Consider the following 16,185-nt stretch of genomic DNA (forward strand, 5'->3'; position numbering starts at 1 on the left):
ACATTTGTAATTTAATTTTATCACTTCTATAAATAGAAGATCAGCATCACTTACCAGAATTACAAATGGAAAATAACCAAAAAATTAAAAATGCAAATAAAACATTCTTATTAAATTGTACCTACTAGTTTCTATTAAAAGCCTAGTCTAAAATCTGCTACCTTTTTAGTACAGCTAATATCTAACTGGGAACTTTCTCCTTTGATATTTCTGAAATATCTGAGAGAGAGCAGTATTTTCACCAACTGACTCAATGTAATTTATTGCAATATCATATACTACCTAAAATCATCTTCAGTGCCACCTAAAGTCGGTTAAGTGTCCCATACATTGATAGTACTTGGTGACATTTAGTTTTTTCAAAGAGCTTCTTTTGTCAGTTTGGATCAACAGACTAATCATAGTTACCCACCCTGAGGTGGGCAAAATATGATAGCCATGGGAAAGATATCAACCATCAAAAGTAACTCATAAAATTCACTAGTTTAAAAATGTTGTAAGATAAAATTCAGTCTTTACAAAAAAACTCCACTTCTTTGCCTTTATTTTTAAAAAACTCCCAGCAAGTAAAGATGTTAATTTACTTACTAGACTGTACAACAGCTTGAGTCTGTGCAGAAGTTCCTGATGCTATATTAGTTAACGCCCAAGCAGCTTCAAACTGTAACGAAGGACTGTAAAACACAAAAAATCTTGAGACACATAACTACCAGTTATATTTATGACCACAGACCTCTACAGTTATCCTTTACCCTGTTCTTGAATTTCATCTTGTTATATCCAATTGCCTGTTGGATATCTTCACCTGACTATCCTAATGGCTTCCAAAGTCAGTCAATATAAATCTACTTATTTATGTCCACTGATAGTTGCAACATTTAGCTAGTCATTATTTTCCTTGACTCCTTCCTCTCCAATAAACATCTAATCAAAAAGTCATGTCAATTTCCCCCCTAAACATTTCTTATATTTATAGTATCATTCTCAAAATCACTGAACTAGCTGAGGCCCTCACCATTTCACTTGAATACTATCATGACTTCTAGACTGGTCTTAAAGCTGGGACCCCAGCTGATCCACTACATCATCTGCTTTATATATATTGGAGCTACTACGAGGTTTCAGATTTTACTATCACAATTTGGAATTGTGATAGAAGACCTCACAAAGAAAGTGAAAACTGAACTAGCCTATTAAAGACAGATAAAGAAAGAAATGCACTAACAACTGGAATACAAAAAAAAATATCCCGAGTTGAATGACCATGATGTGTACAGATGACAAGGAATAGATCAGGAGAGCAGAAGCTAAGAAAGTATGCAGATATCTAACGAGGGATGAAATTGGGAGGGTAGGTTATCTAAGTGTATGTGTGTGGGGGGGTGAGGGGGAGTAGAATTCAAATCCCAAGCTTCAGAACTTGGAATTTATTCTATAGACATACTAAGTATAGAGGGCTACTGAAAAGGAGAGTAAAGAAAATGTTGGAGTCCATGATATAAAAAATGGATAAAAAAGGTTAAAGCCTGATGGAAAGACCTGTTCAAAGGAAATTATGTACATCAAGTTAGGATAGATGGCTGAAAGAATATAAATTCCTTTAAATAGAAAACCAAGGTGGGAGAGGGTAGTAGTGAGCAAAACCTAAGGAGAGTGAAAGGTTAGGGACTTAGAAAAAAAGCTCTATAAATATCAAAGAAAGACAGTGAGGTTGTTAGTAACATGGTTAGAGGAATCCAAGAAGGAAAAAGATTTTAAGGAGAATAAATGTCAGAGACAGAACATGCAGTGAGGTCAGAAAGGTGGGCCAGATAAAAAAATGGACTAGCAAATAAGAACTACACAATGAATTTTAGCAAAAGGTAGGGTCTAAAGAGGATATCAGAGGCCGAAAAGAAGCAAAGGGATAATAAGATCAAAGATGATGAGTTTATGTTGTTCTGAGTTACAATCAGAAAGGGTTATTAGGTTACTTTATTAAGCTAGTCTAGGTAGCTTGGCAAAATACTGGAAATTAGGGTCTTAAATGAGAAAACAGTGAGATATATAAAATAAAATGATATAGTATTCTAAGATGACATTTGAAAAGTATTTAAGTTACTTAAATAAAGTGTTTTTTTTTTTTTTTTAAGTAATTAAGTTTGATATTGTAGTGTTTTGGGTATATTATTTCCGTTCCTCACAATCACCTAATTTTTACTGAAGAGGTATCTGAGGCTCAAAAACCACTTGGGTTTTGGTCAATAGCAAACTGTAGATTTAAACCAACATCTATGTGGCTCCAAAGTCTATGGGCTTTTACATGATAATGCAATTTCCCATGACAAATCCATAAAGTCAGATCCAAACTACTGATAATTTTGTTTTTGCTTTGGGCAGTAGTTACACAGGCCTATATGTATTTTAGCATATTTTTTGTATATATGCCATATTTCACAGATACATACAAATAAGCCTATGCCAAAGGCTGGAATGTAAAGTAAGAAAAAAAAAAAAGAGAGAGAGAGAGAGAAGGAGATCAAGGGAAAAAGGGGGTCTTTAGAAGTAGAGGAGTAGACCATTTTTTAAACAGCTGAAATAAGAGTGCCTGGGTGGCTTAATCAGTTAAGCCTTCGGCTCAGCTCACGATCCGGGAGTCCCAGGATAGAGCCCCATCTCAGGCTCCCTGCTTAGTGGCAAGTCCGCCTCTCCCTCTCCCTCTGCCCCTCCCCCCTGCTCATGCGTGCGCGCACGCGCGCTCTCTCTCTCTCTCATATTCTCTCACTCTCAAATAAATAAAATCTTAAAAAAATAATAAAGAGCTGAAATAAAACTTATTTTTACTTAAATACTTATACAGAAAATATACATGATTGTATAAAATAAGTATTAAGCACTCTTGGAGGGATGGTTGTAGCACACAATGAAAGTAGAAAGAAGTATTTAGTGGCAATGTTTATATTCCACTATGTAACTAGTCAATTGAAAATTGACTAGATAACATTTAGCAAAATATACCAAATTTTAGTCTAAATGCTCTCAAATGCAAAAACCAGCATTTGTTTAAAAATATTTTGGAGTTCAAATTTATGTTCTTCCCAGTTAGTATTCAAACTGATGAGGTTTAAGATACAGCACACCAAGATATCTCTAAACATTAACCGAGATGGGGCCACACCTCAAAAGATACAAAGCTGTGTTTTTCCCTTTCTATTCTGGAAAAGTATAACCTGATTTTTAATTTACCACAAATAAAAAGAAAGTTATTAGACAATTAGTTATGGCTGGAGTTCTATTAAAGACTTCATAGAAGATCAGTGGACTAGCTGGACTATTCCCAGGGTAAAAGCCACTCAGTTCTGGAAACCATTCATGTTGACTCAGTCATGAGGTTAATCTATATATAGACTCATAAGCAAAGAGTGACTCAAACCTATTTGGGTTGTTTTAAAATATTTCTCAAAACAAAAACAAAAACAAATTAAATAAAGACTATAAATATTTGAGGTAAGTTAGAATAGGCAATAAACAGAAGCTACAATTTTCCTAGAAAATATACACATACTTCAAAAACTAAAAAAAGAAATACTTTAGATCTTCTGATTAGGATCATAGAATTAGAAAATTACATAAAAATATATGACAAATGAAAAACATAACAAATGCGAAACCTAACTGAACCCATTGGTTAAATTATAATCCTAAATTTTCAGTTAAATGAAAAAAGTGAACAGGGACTCAAATCCATACTTACTTATCATCCCTTTCTAGACATTTGACTAGAATTGGTAAAATCCCAGATTTTATTAGGTCATCAATTGGTGGGTTTCTGTCACTGGATAATAGCTTTCTAGAAAAAGCAATATAAGAAATTAATTGCTATAATTTTCAAACTATGAACAAAAATAACAATGTATTACTTCTAGACTACCCGCTCAAACATCTATAATAATTCTCTCTCTGGACAAATTAGTATTTACCTTGCAGCCTGAACGGCACTTAACTGGACCACTGGGTTATCACTTGTGGCATTCTGTAACACCAAATTTAAACTTCAGAAATTTAAAAGGTATCAATTTCAAAATACTCCAAAATGAGAATTAAATTAATAACATACCTGCAATATAGCTTCTAGTGTTACATTTTGCTTAAAAGGAAAAAAAAAGACAGTTCAGGGAAGTTTTTAAACAAAATTACATTTATTAAGTCTATTTTACTAAAGTTACTAAATTAAAAAAAATAAAGTTACTAAATTTACTGAAGTTAATATACACTAATCATTATAAAATTGATCTTATATTAAAAATCAAATTCTCTGATTATAAAAATTATTATAAAAACACTTTATAACATCAAGATAACTTACTGCTTTAAAATCAGCATCAACATCTGAATCTTCTAAACTTTCTTCTTGGGGGACATTTCTTTTTTTCAGTAAGTGTTCATCTCTTTTGTTCTGGATAAGGAGAACATGAATTAAATGTGCATACTACAAACCAATGACAGGCTACATCCTGGATTTGGTAACATAATTAACTGGTAACAGTACAGCTCGCTCTCTCTCTCTCCCTCTCTCTCTCTCTCTCTCTCTCTCTCACACACACACACACACACACACAATACACATATTAAATACCAATAGTTCTGACCAATATCATGCCTCCTAATCTTTAATAAAGACTCAAATTTGGGGATGCATTATTAGTATACAAGCCTAGCAAATACATTTTAAATAGTATGCTGACTTTCACCTACTTACTCAAACAAATCAGCTAGATGGGAAAGAGTTCAATGCTCAAATGTTAAGGTTTGTATGCTTGTTGGGAATGTGGGGAATAGGAATTCATTAGCATAAATGCCATTTAGTTGCCAACATCTCAGATATAAATAGTTGTTATTTAGCTCTCACAAACAAAAATTCTCTACTAGCAAATATATTTCTACATCTTATGGGATTTCAATTGTAATGGCAGCAACATGTGCCATTTCATGTAATATATCACTTTGGGTAAATCAATCTTCTTTTAAGTTTATAGTTTATCTATGGAATTAAGTCAAAATAAATTAGAGAAAAGATTGAATGCTTTCTGGGGTACCTGGGTGGCTCAGTCAGTTAAGCGGCTGCCTTTGGCTCAGGTCACAATCCCAGGGTCCTGTGACAGAGTCCCCCACTGGGTTCCCTGATCAGTGGAATCTGCTTCTCCCTCTCCTTCCTCTCCCTCTCCCTCCGCTGCTCTCCCTCTCCCTCCACTGCTTCCTCTGCTTTCCCCCTGTGCTCTCTCCCCCTCTGTCTCAAATAAAATCTTTTTCGTTTTTTTAAAAAAAGACTGAATGATTTCTAAAATCATTTTCAACTTAAAATTTCAAAGGGTATACTATTTGGTCTTCAATACAATATTTACAGAAATTTTTGATTACAATAGAAATTCCTAAAGAGGTATTAATATTGATGTTAAAATTCAGACCAAGTAGAAAGTTAAAACTGGAAATATGTGTATATCTTAAGTTTACTGGATTATCTGCATAAACCTATCTTTTGTCCTATGTATAAGCAAACAGGTTTAAAAAAACTGAGGCTTAATATGTATGCTAATCATTAGATTACCTACCAACTCCCACTTATAGTATACTTCTTTAGCAACTATGCAATCAATTCTACATTATTTTAAAATTAATGCATCTCACAAATATTAAACTCCTTGCACTGATATTTTATAGTATCAAGTGGCTCTCCACAAAATACTTACTAATTTATAGTGGAAAAACTTGGCAGAGAGCATCTTGACCAACTGACAAAGGTTATCATCATAAATAAAGAACAAATCCACATTATGTGCCTTTGGTCTCATGCACTGAGAAAACAGTACTACTTCTGTAGTATTCCTGACCAGAATAACAGCCACCACCTGAGGAAAGTCAGACAAACCTAAATCTGCCATTCTACAAAAACTAGTCTTCAAAAATGTAGTCATGAACTGTTGGATTGAATGAGATTAAAGAAACAGGACAAGTGCAATGTCTAGACTGGACCTTGGATTTACAAAGGACATTATTAGGAACAACTAGCAAAATATGAGTTAGGTCTATGAATTAGATGGTAGATATTTATCTGTATTAATTTGACAAATGCACTATGGTTACATAGGAAAGTAGGTTTTTATGAAATATGCACTAACATATTAAGGCTAATGGGGGCATATGCCTGTAACTTAGCTGTTTCAAGAAAAAGTGTGTGTGTGTGTGTGTGTGTGTGTGTGTGTAAATGAGAGAGAATAAGACAAATATAGAAAAAAAAGCTAACAACAAGGAAGCTGGCTGCTGAGTAAAGAGTGTATAGTGGTTTTTGTACTAATGTAAATTTGAATTTCAAACTCCAAGTTTGAAATTGTTTCAAAACTTTAAATAAAAATATCTACGCATTGTACTTTGTGATTTGTAAAATGGTTAATCTTAAAATTTATTATATTTTAACATCTCTTGGAATTTAAATGTTTCACTATAGTTTATGCCATTCTGCTTTTATTGTTTTCTTTTAACTTTTTTGAGTCTGAATAATCAAGCTTCCAAAGACCTTTCAGAAATTGAACTCCCTCCATTCCTCCAATTCCCCCAGGTATTTCAGGCATAAAAACAATACAAAGCATAAATACAATTAAAACCTCATATATATATGATGCCCAATTCAAGGATAACATTTTATCATAATATACAACGTTTGCAGTCTCTTTTTTTTTGGGGGGGGGGGAGTAAAGAGGCTCATTTTTATTCCTAATCTGCTAAGATCTTTTTCTCTTCCTTTTTAGCCACAAATAGATGCTTAATTTTATTAAACTGTGCTTCTTTTTGCATCTATTGATATGGACATGAATTTTCTCCCTTCATCTGTAAGTGTGGTAAATTAATTGATTTTTTAATGTTAAACTTAGAATCTTAGCAATGTAAAACTTGCATGTTTACAAGATAAACCTTTCTTGAAAAATTTTAAAGATATTCATTACTGGACTTAATTTACTAATATTTTATTTATTATTTTAAAAATCTATGTTCATAAGTGAAATTGGCTTATAAACATCTTTTCTCATTCTGTCTTGGCCTCACTCTCGATGCCATGGTTTTGCTAGCCTCATAAAATGGGCTGGGTAGTGTTTCCTCTTTACCTTCTCTAAAATCATTTAATAAGGCCGAAATTATCTGTTCTTTGAATGTTTGCTGAAGAACTATCTGCAAGATTACTTTTTCAGGGGGCTGGAAGAGGTTAAATTTATCACTACTGATATAATTTATTTTTAGATTTACTTAGGTTTTTCATTTCTTCTTGACTTAGCTGGGTAAATTATTTTTTCCCACTAGGAAATTGTTCATTTCAGCTAAGTTCTCAAATCTATTGGCATAAAATTACTTATATTCAAACTGTGGTAGATTGTTTGCAAAAATGGCTAGAAACCCCCTTCCCATATCCATGCCTCTGGATAGTCTGGTCTTGCACTAATTCTAGGTGTGGTTTGAAGAGTGCTTACACATTCCTCTTGCTGCTCTTACAATTCTAAAATCACCATGTGAAAAAAACACTGTGCTAGCCTGCTGGAAGATGAGGCTGTGTAGAAGACGACCAAGGTCCATCCAATAGCCAGAAACTTGTGTGAGACCACCCACAGATCATCTAGTCACCAGCTAACCTACTAGCTGACCGGAGGTGAATGAGGGAGCCCAGCAGAGATCAGCTGAACTGGCCCAGGCCAGAGGAACCACTCTGCCAATCCACCGAATTATTAAATGAATAAAATAGCTATTGTTTTAAGCTACTTGGTTTTGGAGTGGTTTATTATGCAGCAAAAACTAAGTGAAGTACTAATATTTTAAAACTTATGCTACAGGTATATTAATATGCCTTTTAAATTGCTATTATTATTTGTTCTGTATCTCTACTTGCTATATATGTCTCTTGTGAAGTACTTTTTTAACTGTATTCCACAGGTTCTGACATGTAATATTTTTCCTATTGTGCATTTCTAGGTAATCCTATAGCCATTAGGATTTCTGTGATGCTCGACGTATTTTCAGAAGTGCTTTATTTCTTTTTTCACAATTATGAGATTTTCCTATCTTATTCCTGGATTTGTAATCTAATTGTATTGTGATCAGAGAACATAAGTCTGTACAATAGCCTGAAATTAACTGATACTTGCTTCATACCAGAACTTCCTGAACTTTCTCAGTCCACAGTGTAGGCCAAAGAAAATACCTGTTGTACCTCCTTTTCAAGTAGTCAGGTCCAAAAAACTTAACAGTCATTGGTAGAGGGTTGTGGGGCTGGGGGGGGGGGGTGTTATGGGGGCATATAAATTGTAAGAAAAAAATCTTACTTCACTCTTAAAATATGTGATTAAAAGGAATGGAGTGCGATCTAATGTTTAATTGTGAACTACTTCAGTACCTAATAGTTCTGTGGTATCTGAAAGATGTTAAATGTCCCTACGTTTCTCTTAAAATTTAGAATATCCCAAAAGTCCCTTTGGGTTCACCACAGAGCCCCATGGTACTTCAATGAACAGTCTGGAAATTATAGCTTTATACTATCATAAAACCATTTTTCATAGGGTTTTTTTTTTTCATAGGGTTTTATATGTGTTTTTTATATAACACTTGCAAATTAACTTTTCTTTCCACTATTAATTGGTATATTTACTACTGACAAGAAAGTCTCCCACAATGATTATGTATGTCTTTGACAAATTCTACCTTGTAGTTTTGCCAATTTTTGCTTCATATATATTTGGACATATGTTATGAAGCATACACAAGTTTAAAGTTATTGTAGTTAGTAAATTGTTTATCAAAAATTAATAACTCCCACATTTGAGTCGAAAGCATCCTAAAATAAGTAAAAAATATAGGGCATGAAAATCATACTTTACTCTTAACAAGACAAAAACTATGTACAAGCCAAGGAAAGATAATCCCTGGGCAGGTTTCTGGTAATCTAATTAATTATTAAATGAAGCTTCATCAAAACCCGTAACTTAAACTGTCCCTTTACTTAACAACCTAGAGATTTTTACCCTCCTGGACAATGTACTTCAATAAATTCAGGATCTATAAAAGCTATTTCTTTCTTTTGTCAAGTGGGAGGAGAGCTCAGAAGATATGGAAACTAACCTAGTTTCAACACCTACTTTATCTCCAAACACACACACACACACACACACACAATTAGATTCATTTCTAAAGTTCCTTTAAAAATCTATTATTACTCTATTTAGCAACTATGTACTTAATCTTTTTTAACTTTCTGTTTTCTGACTAGTAGGGCTGAACCACACAGAATTAACACTGTTGGTTAAGAAGGTTAATTTTGAGTCAACAAATTCTGTATATTGATCTCTATGTAAAGTTTTTCATTCCCAAATTTCTCTCTTCATCTTGAAAAAGTGGCTGAACATTTTATACCTAAATTTGTGGAATAAGTCAGCAATCACTTCTTAAGCATGGTATGAAAAAAAATAGATATTTATCAGCCCCATTCTGAATGTGACATAATTAAATTTGTTCTTATCCAGCAACATACTCATTGTGTTAAATTCTTATCTAGTTTTAGTTCTTGTAAAATTAAAATCTCTTATTTCACAGATGAGTATAGGGATACTGAGAACCTGGTGAAATTAAATTATATATCTAGGAAGTATCAGCTAAGATTTGAACCCTGGTTGTGGCTACAGAGCTGTTTCTTAAATATATATTCTATAACTTTTTTTTTTTTTTAAGTAATCCAACTCTAGCTGCATCTAAATACTTCTAAAGAAGTAGAAAAAAGGGGCACCGGGTGGCTCAGTCAGTTAAGCATCTGCCTTCAGCTTAAGTCATGATCTCCGGGATCAAGTCATGATCTCCTGGGATTGAGCCCCCAGACCCCCGTGCTCAGTGGGGAGTCTGCTTCTCCTTCTGCACATCCCTTATGCTCATGCTCTCTAATAAATAACTTAAAAAATTTAAAAAGTAGAAAAAATACTCAAAAGATAAGACCTTTCCTTCAATATTAACATTTATGAAAGATACTACTGCTGTGTAGATACATGGATATTCACCCACAAGTTTTATATGTTATATTTACATTTTGGCCACTCTCAGGGTATTATACTCTGATTAAAAATTTTATTTTTTATATTTTATTAAAAAATTTAAAAGACCAAAATACTACTGATTTATCAATCATGTAAAAATCTGACAACATAACAGAAATTATTTTTCCTAAAGGATCACTTAACTAATCTTATCAAATGGCTGCTCTCTTTAGGATTCTCTTTTACTAATTCAAGGTTTTACGTATGATCATTTCAAAAGACACAGAAAAAGCATCTGACAAAGTACAACATCCATCTGTGATAAAAACCCTGAACAAACTAGGTTTAGAAGGAACATATCTCAACATAAGTCCATATATGAAAAGCCCACAGCTAACATCACCCTTAATAGGAAAAAACTGAGAGCTTTTCCCCTAAGGTAAGGAACAAGACAGGGATGTCCACTCTTATCACTTTTATTCAACATAGTACTGGAAGTCCCAGCCTCAGCAATCAGACAACAAAAGAAATAAAAGTGGGGTGTCTGAGTGGCTGTCAGTTAAGCATCTGACTCCTGATTTTGGCTCGGGTCATGATCTTAGGGTTGTGAGATTAAGCCCCACTCTGGGCTCCAAGCTGGACGTGGAGCCTGTTGATGGTTCTCTCTCTCTCCCTCTGCCCTTCCTCTCATTTCCTCTCTTTAAAAAAGAAAAAAAAAAGGCATCAAAATTGGTAAGAAAGTAAAACTTTCACTGTTTACAGATGACATGATACTCTATATGGAAAACCCGACTCTACCAAAAAACTGCTAGAACTGATAAACTCAGTAAAGTTGCCGAATACAAAATCAATATACAGAAATCTGTTACATTTCTATGTACCAATAATGAAGCAGCAGAAAGAGAAATTAAGTAAACAGTATTATTTACAACTATGCTCAAAATAAGATACCTACGAATAAACCTAACCAAAGAGGTGAAAGGACTACTTTGGAAACTATAAAACACTGATGAAAAAAACTGAAGACAAGACAAAGAAATGGAAAGATATTCCACGCTCATGGATTAGAAGAACAATGTTGTGAAAATGTCTATATTACCCAAAACTACACATTTAATGCAATTTCTATTAAAATACCAATAGCATTTTTCATACAACTAGAACAAACAATCCTAAAATTTGTATGGAACCACAAAAGGTCCCCAGTAGCCAAAGCAATCTTGAAAAAGAGAAGTAAAGCTGGAGGCATCATAATTCTGGACTTCAGTTTATATTACAAAGCTGCAGTGATTAAAACAGTGTGGTACTGGCACAAAAACAGACACATAGATCAATGGAACAGAATGGAAAACCCAGAAATAAACCCACAACTATATGGTGAATTAATCTTTGACAAAGCAGGAAAGAATATCCAGTGGGAAAAGGACAGTTTCTTTAACAAATGATTCTGGGAAAACCGGACAGCATCACGCACAGGAAACTGGGTCACGTTCTTATACTACACACAAAAATAAATTCAAATGGTTTAAACACCTAAATGTGAGACCTGAAACCATAAAAATCCTAGAAAAGAACACAGGCAGTAAGCTCTCTGACACTGGCTATGGAAACAAAAGCAAAAATAAACTATTGGGACTTGATCAAAATAAAAAGCTTCTGCACAGTGAAGAAAACAATTATGGGTAATCTATGGAATTGGGTAAGATATTGGCAAATGACATTTCTGATAAAGGGTTAGTATCCAAAATATACAAATAACTTATAAAACTCAATACCCCAAATAATCCAATTAAAAATGGGCAAAAGACATGAATAGACATTTCTCCAAAAGAAGACATACAGATGGCCAACAGACACCTATAAAGATGCTCATCATCACTGATCATCAGGGGAATGCAAATCAAAATTACACTGAGATGCCGCCTCACACCTGTCAGAATGGTTAAAATAAAAAACACACGAAAAAATGAGTGTTGGGCAAAGATGTGGAGAAAAAGGAACTCTCTTACACTGTTGGTAGGAATGCAAACTGGTGCAGCCACTCTTGGAGGTTCCTCAGAAAGTTTAAAATAGATCTACCTTATGATCCAGTAATCACACTACTGGGTATTTACTCAGAGAATACAAAACACTAATTCAAAGGGATATGTACACCCCTATGTTTATTGCAGCATTATTTACAATAGATATGGAAGCAGCCCAAGTGTCTACTGACTGATGAAGGATAAAGAAGATGTGGTTTGGGCAGCCCAGGTGGCTCAGCGGTTTAGCGCCACATTCAGCCCAGGGCGTGATCCTGGAGACTCGGGATTGAGTCCCACGTCAGTCTCCCTGCATGGAGCCTGCTTCTCCCTTTGCCTGTGTCTCTGTCTCTGTGTGTGTGTGTCTCCAATGAATAAATGAATAAAATCTTAAAAAAAAAAGATGTGGTTTATATACATAATGGAACATTATTCAGCCATAAAAAAGAATGAAATCTTCCCATTCACAGTGACATGGTTGGAGCTAGAAAGTATTATGCTGAGCAAAATAAGTCAGAGAGAAAAATACCGTATGATTTTACCCATATGTGCAATTTAAGGAATAAAATAAGTGAGCAAAAGGGAAAAAAAAAGAGCAAGCAATAAATCAAGAAACAGACTCTTAATTATAGAGAACTAATGGTTACCAGAGGGGAGGGACTGGGGAACTGGGTTAAACGGGTGATGGAGGGCAGCCCCGGTGGCTCAGCGGTTTAGCGCCGCCTTCGGCCCAGGGTGTGATCCTGGGGAGCCAGGATTGAGTCCCACATCGGGCTCCCTGCATGGAGCCTGCTTCTTCCTCTGCCTGTCTCTCTCTTTCTCTCTCTCTCATGAGTAAATAAATAAATAAAATCTTAAAAAAAAATAGGTGATGGAGATTAGGGAGTGTACCTGTGATGAGCACCAAGTGGTGTATGAAGTGTTCAATCCGTATATTGTATACCTGACAGTAATATAACACTGTATGTTAAGTAACTGGAATTAAAATAAAAATTAAAGAAAAAACTAATTCAGGGTTTTACTAATTGAAGTTTTGATTGAGACAACTGTAAATTTGCAGTTATAAGAATAATGCAAAAATCCCTAGGCCAGGTTCTCTTTTTTTAAAAAAAGATTTTATTTATTTTGAGAGAGAGAGAAAGTGTGTGTGAGTGGGAAAGAGGCAGAAGGAGAGAAAGAATCCCAAACAGACTCCTCACTGAGTATGGAGCCCAACATGGGGCTTGATCTCTCTTCACCTGAGATCACGACCGGAGTTGAAATCAAGAGTTGGAGACTTATAATGCTAGATACTAGTCCTGTATTGGATGTGTGGTTTTCTTCTTGTTCCTAGCTTGTATTTTCATCCTCTTCACATGGGCTTTCACAGAATAAAATTTTTTAATTTATTAAGGTCCAACTTTCTTTTTATGTTTATGCTTTTGTGGTCAACTGTAAGAAGCATTTTGCCTGGCTCTGGATCCTGAAAACTTTCCTCCATTTTTTCCTAAAAGTTTATAGTTTTGTGTCTTACACTTAAGTCCAGGAACCATTTTATGTTTTTGTATAGGCGTGAGAATTGGGTTGAGGTTATTTATTTATTTACTTTTGCCTATGGATTTCCAATTGTTCTAGTACCATTTGCTAAAGAAGCTATTCTTCCTCCACTGAATTAGCTTTGCACCTGCCAAAAGAATGGGTATGTGTGGATTTATTTGCAGGTTCTATCTTCTATTCTATTGAGCAATGTGTCCATCTTCTGCCAATACCATGCAGTATTCATTGCTGTAGCTATTCCATAAGCCTTAATATGGAGTAGTGCAATATTTTAACTCTTTGTTAGGATGTTTTGGGTCTTCTAGACCCTGTGCCTTTCCACATACATTTTTTTTTCCACATACATTTTAAAATAAACTTGTCTGGGGGTGCCTGGTTAAGTACCCGACTCTTGGTTTCAGCTAAGGTCATAAAATTAGGATCATGAGATTGAGCCCTGTGTTGGGCTCCACACTGGGTATGAAGCCTACTTAAGATTCTCTCTGTCGGGATCCCTGGGTGGCGCAGTGGTTTAGCGCCTGCCTTTGGCCCAGGGCGCGATCCTGGAGACCCAGGATCGAATCCCACATCGGGCTCCCGGTGCATGGAGCCTGCTTCTCCCTCTGCCTGTGTCTCTGCCTCTCTCTCTCTCTCTCTCTCTCTCTCTCTCTGTGACTATCATAAATAAATAAATAAATAAATAAATAAATAAATAAATAAATAAAATTTAAAAAAAATTAAAAAAAAAAAAGATGTTGGATATATATAAGTTAAAAAAAAAAAAGATTCTGTCTTCCTCCGTCCCTCCTTCCCACCAGATGTGTGTGCTCTCTCTGTATGTATGTATGAATGAATGAATGAATGAATGAATAAATAAATAAATAAGGTTGTCTGTGTCTACAAAAAATCTTGGTGAGATTTTGATAAGAAATGCATTAAACCAATAGATCAATCTGAGAATAGCCATATTTAGTATGATGAATCTTCCAATTCGTAACCACAGTATATATGTCTCTCCATTTACTTAAGTCTTATTTGATTTCTTCCAACAGCATTTCATAATATTCAGTGTATATATCCTGTACATGTTTTGTTAATGTAGAACACAGTATTTTATTTTCTTCAGAGTGGCTATAAATGGTATTATGCTTGCAATTTTGGTTTCTGCATGTTCACTATTAGCATATATATGCATATATAAGCAACTGACTTTTATGTGTACTCTGTGACCTTGCTGAACTCACTTATTAATTCTAGGAGCTTTTTTGTAAAATATTTAGGATTTTCTACATAGACAATCATGTCATCTGCAAACAGAGACAATTTTATATCTTCCTTTCTAAACTAAATGCCTTTATTATTCAGGACTTACGGCACTGGCTAGAATTCCCAAAACGGTATTAAATAAGAGCAGTAATAGACATCCTTGCCTTGTTCTCAGAGCTTATGGGGAAAGCACTCAGTTGTTCACCATTAAGTATGATGTTAGTTGTCGGTTTTTTGTGGATTTTTTTTTTTTTTGTGGATGTTTTTTATCAAGCTGAGCATGTTCCATCTGTAATTTATTGAGGGTTTTATTAGGAATGAGTGGATTTCGTTTCTGTATTAATTTATATGATCATATGAATTCTATCTTGTTGATAGGGGGAATTTAGGCTATTTTACAAAGCTATTTTACTAAAAGGCCAAAGAATTATACTGTATCTGATTAGTCAAGTAGGACATTGGGGTGGTGTTTTTCATCATGTAATAACTTAACCAACCCCACCCCAAATCTAGTAGCAATAAAATCCTAATGGGATATCTGACTGATCAATCACCAAGAGATTATATAAAGTTTAATATAATGTGCCAAAGTTAAAAATGCCAATGACAGGTTCTGGACTGATTTTCAACTCATGAGGCATTATGCACTCAACAAACATTTACCTTGAGAGACATTATAGCATAATGATTAAGAGCTCGGCCCTGCCACTTATCAGCCGTGTGATTTTAAGCAAGTTACTTAATTCCTATGTAACTCTGTTTATAACAAGATATAAAACAGAAGTACAGACTTCTACCTAAGTGTTGATGCTTAAGTACCTAAATTAAATAGGAAAGTAAGATATCAAGGAGGTAAAAGAAGACAAAAAAGTTCAAACAAAAAGAATGTGAGGCCATAGATCTCACCCTCAATCTGACAGAACAGTATCAATGTTATTCAAAGTATGGTCCTTGGACTAGCTAATACTTCTCAAATAATTTGTTAGGTCTACTACAAGATATGGAGCTTGTGCCAGAAATCAACTATGAAACTAAACAATGTGTTTCAACACACTGTTTTAACACACTCTTTAGTTTCATTAATGTATTTATTTAGGCAGAAGGATTTTCTGCTAAAGGAAGTAGTCCCTTGTTTAATATTTTGACACAAACTCCTTAACTTGTCACAGATTAGTATTTTTGAGTAGTTCTGGATCTATAGTGTTTGTCTTAAAAATTTAATAAATGATTTTTTAAAATAAAAGTTCAATAAATGATTTGAGCATACAGAAATTTTTAAGATATCATAATCAATTTAATTCTTGAATATTTAGCATTTAATAAGTACCAACTATAGGTCCAGAATT

General features: G+C 34.3%; 1 protein-coding gene across 1 annotated transcript in view; it reads right to left on the bottom strand.

The window, feature by feature from the left end:
• Nucleotides 1-16,185, bottom strand: part of KPNA3 (karyopherin subunit alpha 3) — a 92,424-nt gene that overhangs the window by 27,587 nt on the left and 48,652 nt on the right. The window contains exons 3-7 of the mRNA XM_072783208.1: nucleotides 4,346-4,435; nucleotides 4,097-4,126; nucleotides 3,960-4,012; nucleotides 3,734-3,829; nucleotides 589-674 (exon numbers count right to left, since the gene is read on the bottom strand). Of these exons, the coding sequence (XP_072639309.1) occupies nucleotides 589-674; nucleotides 3,734-3,829; nucleotides 3,960-4,012; nucleotides 4,097-4,126; nucleotides 4,346-4,435 (355 nt within the window). The remainder of the gene's footprint in view (nucleotides 1-588; nucleotides 675-3,733; nucleotides 3,830-3,959; nucleotides 4,013-4,096; nucleotides 4,127-4,345; nucleotides 4,436-16,185) is intronic.

Source organism: Canis lupus, chromosome 17 (genome assembly GCF_048164855.1).
Source record: "Canis lupus baileyi chromosome 17, mCanLup2.hap1, whole genome shotgun sequence".
Taxonomy (NCBI): Eukaryota; Metazoa; Chordata; class Mammalia; order Carnivora; family Canidae; genus Canis; species Canis lupus.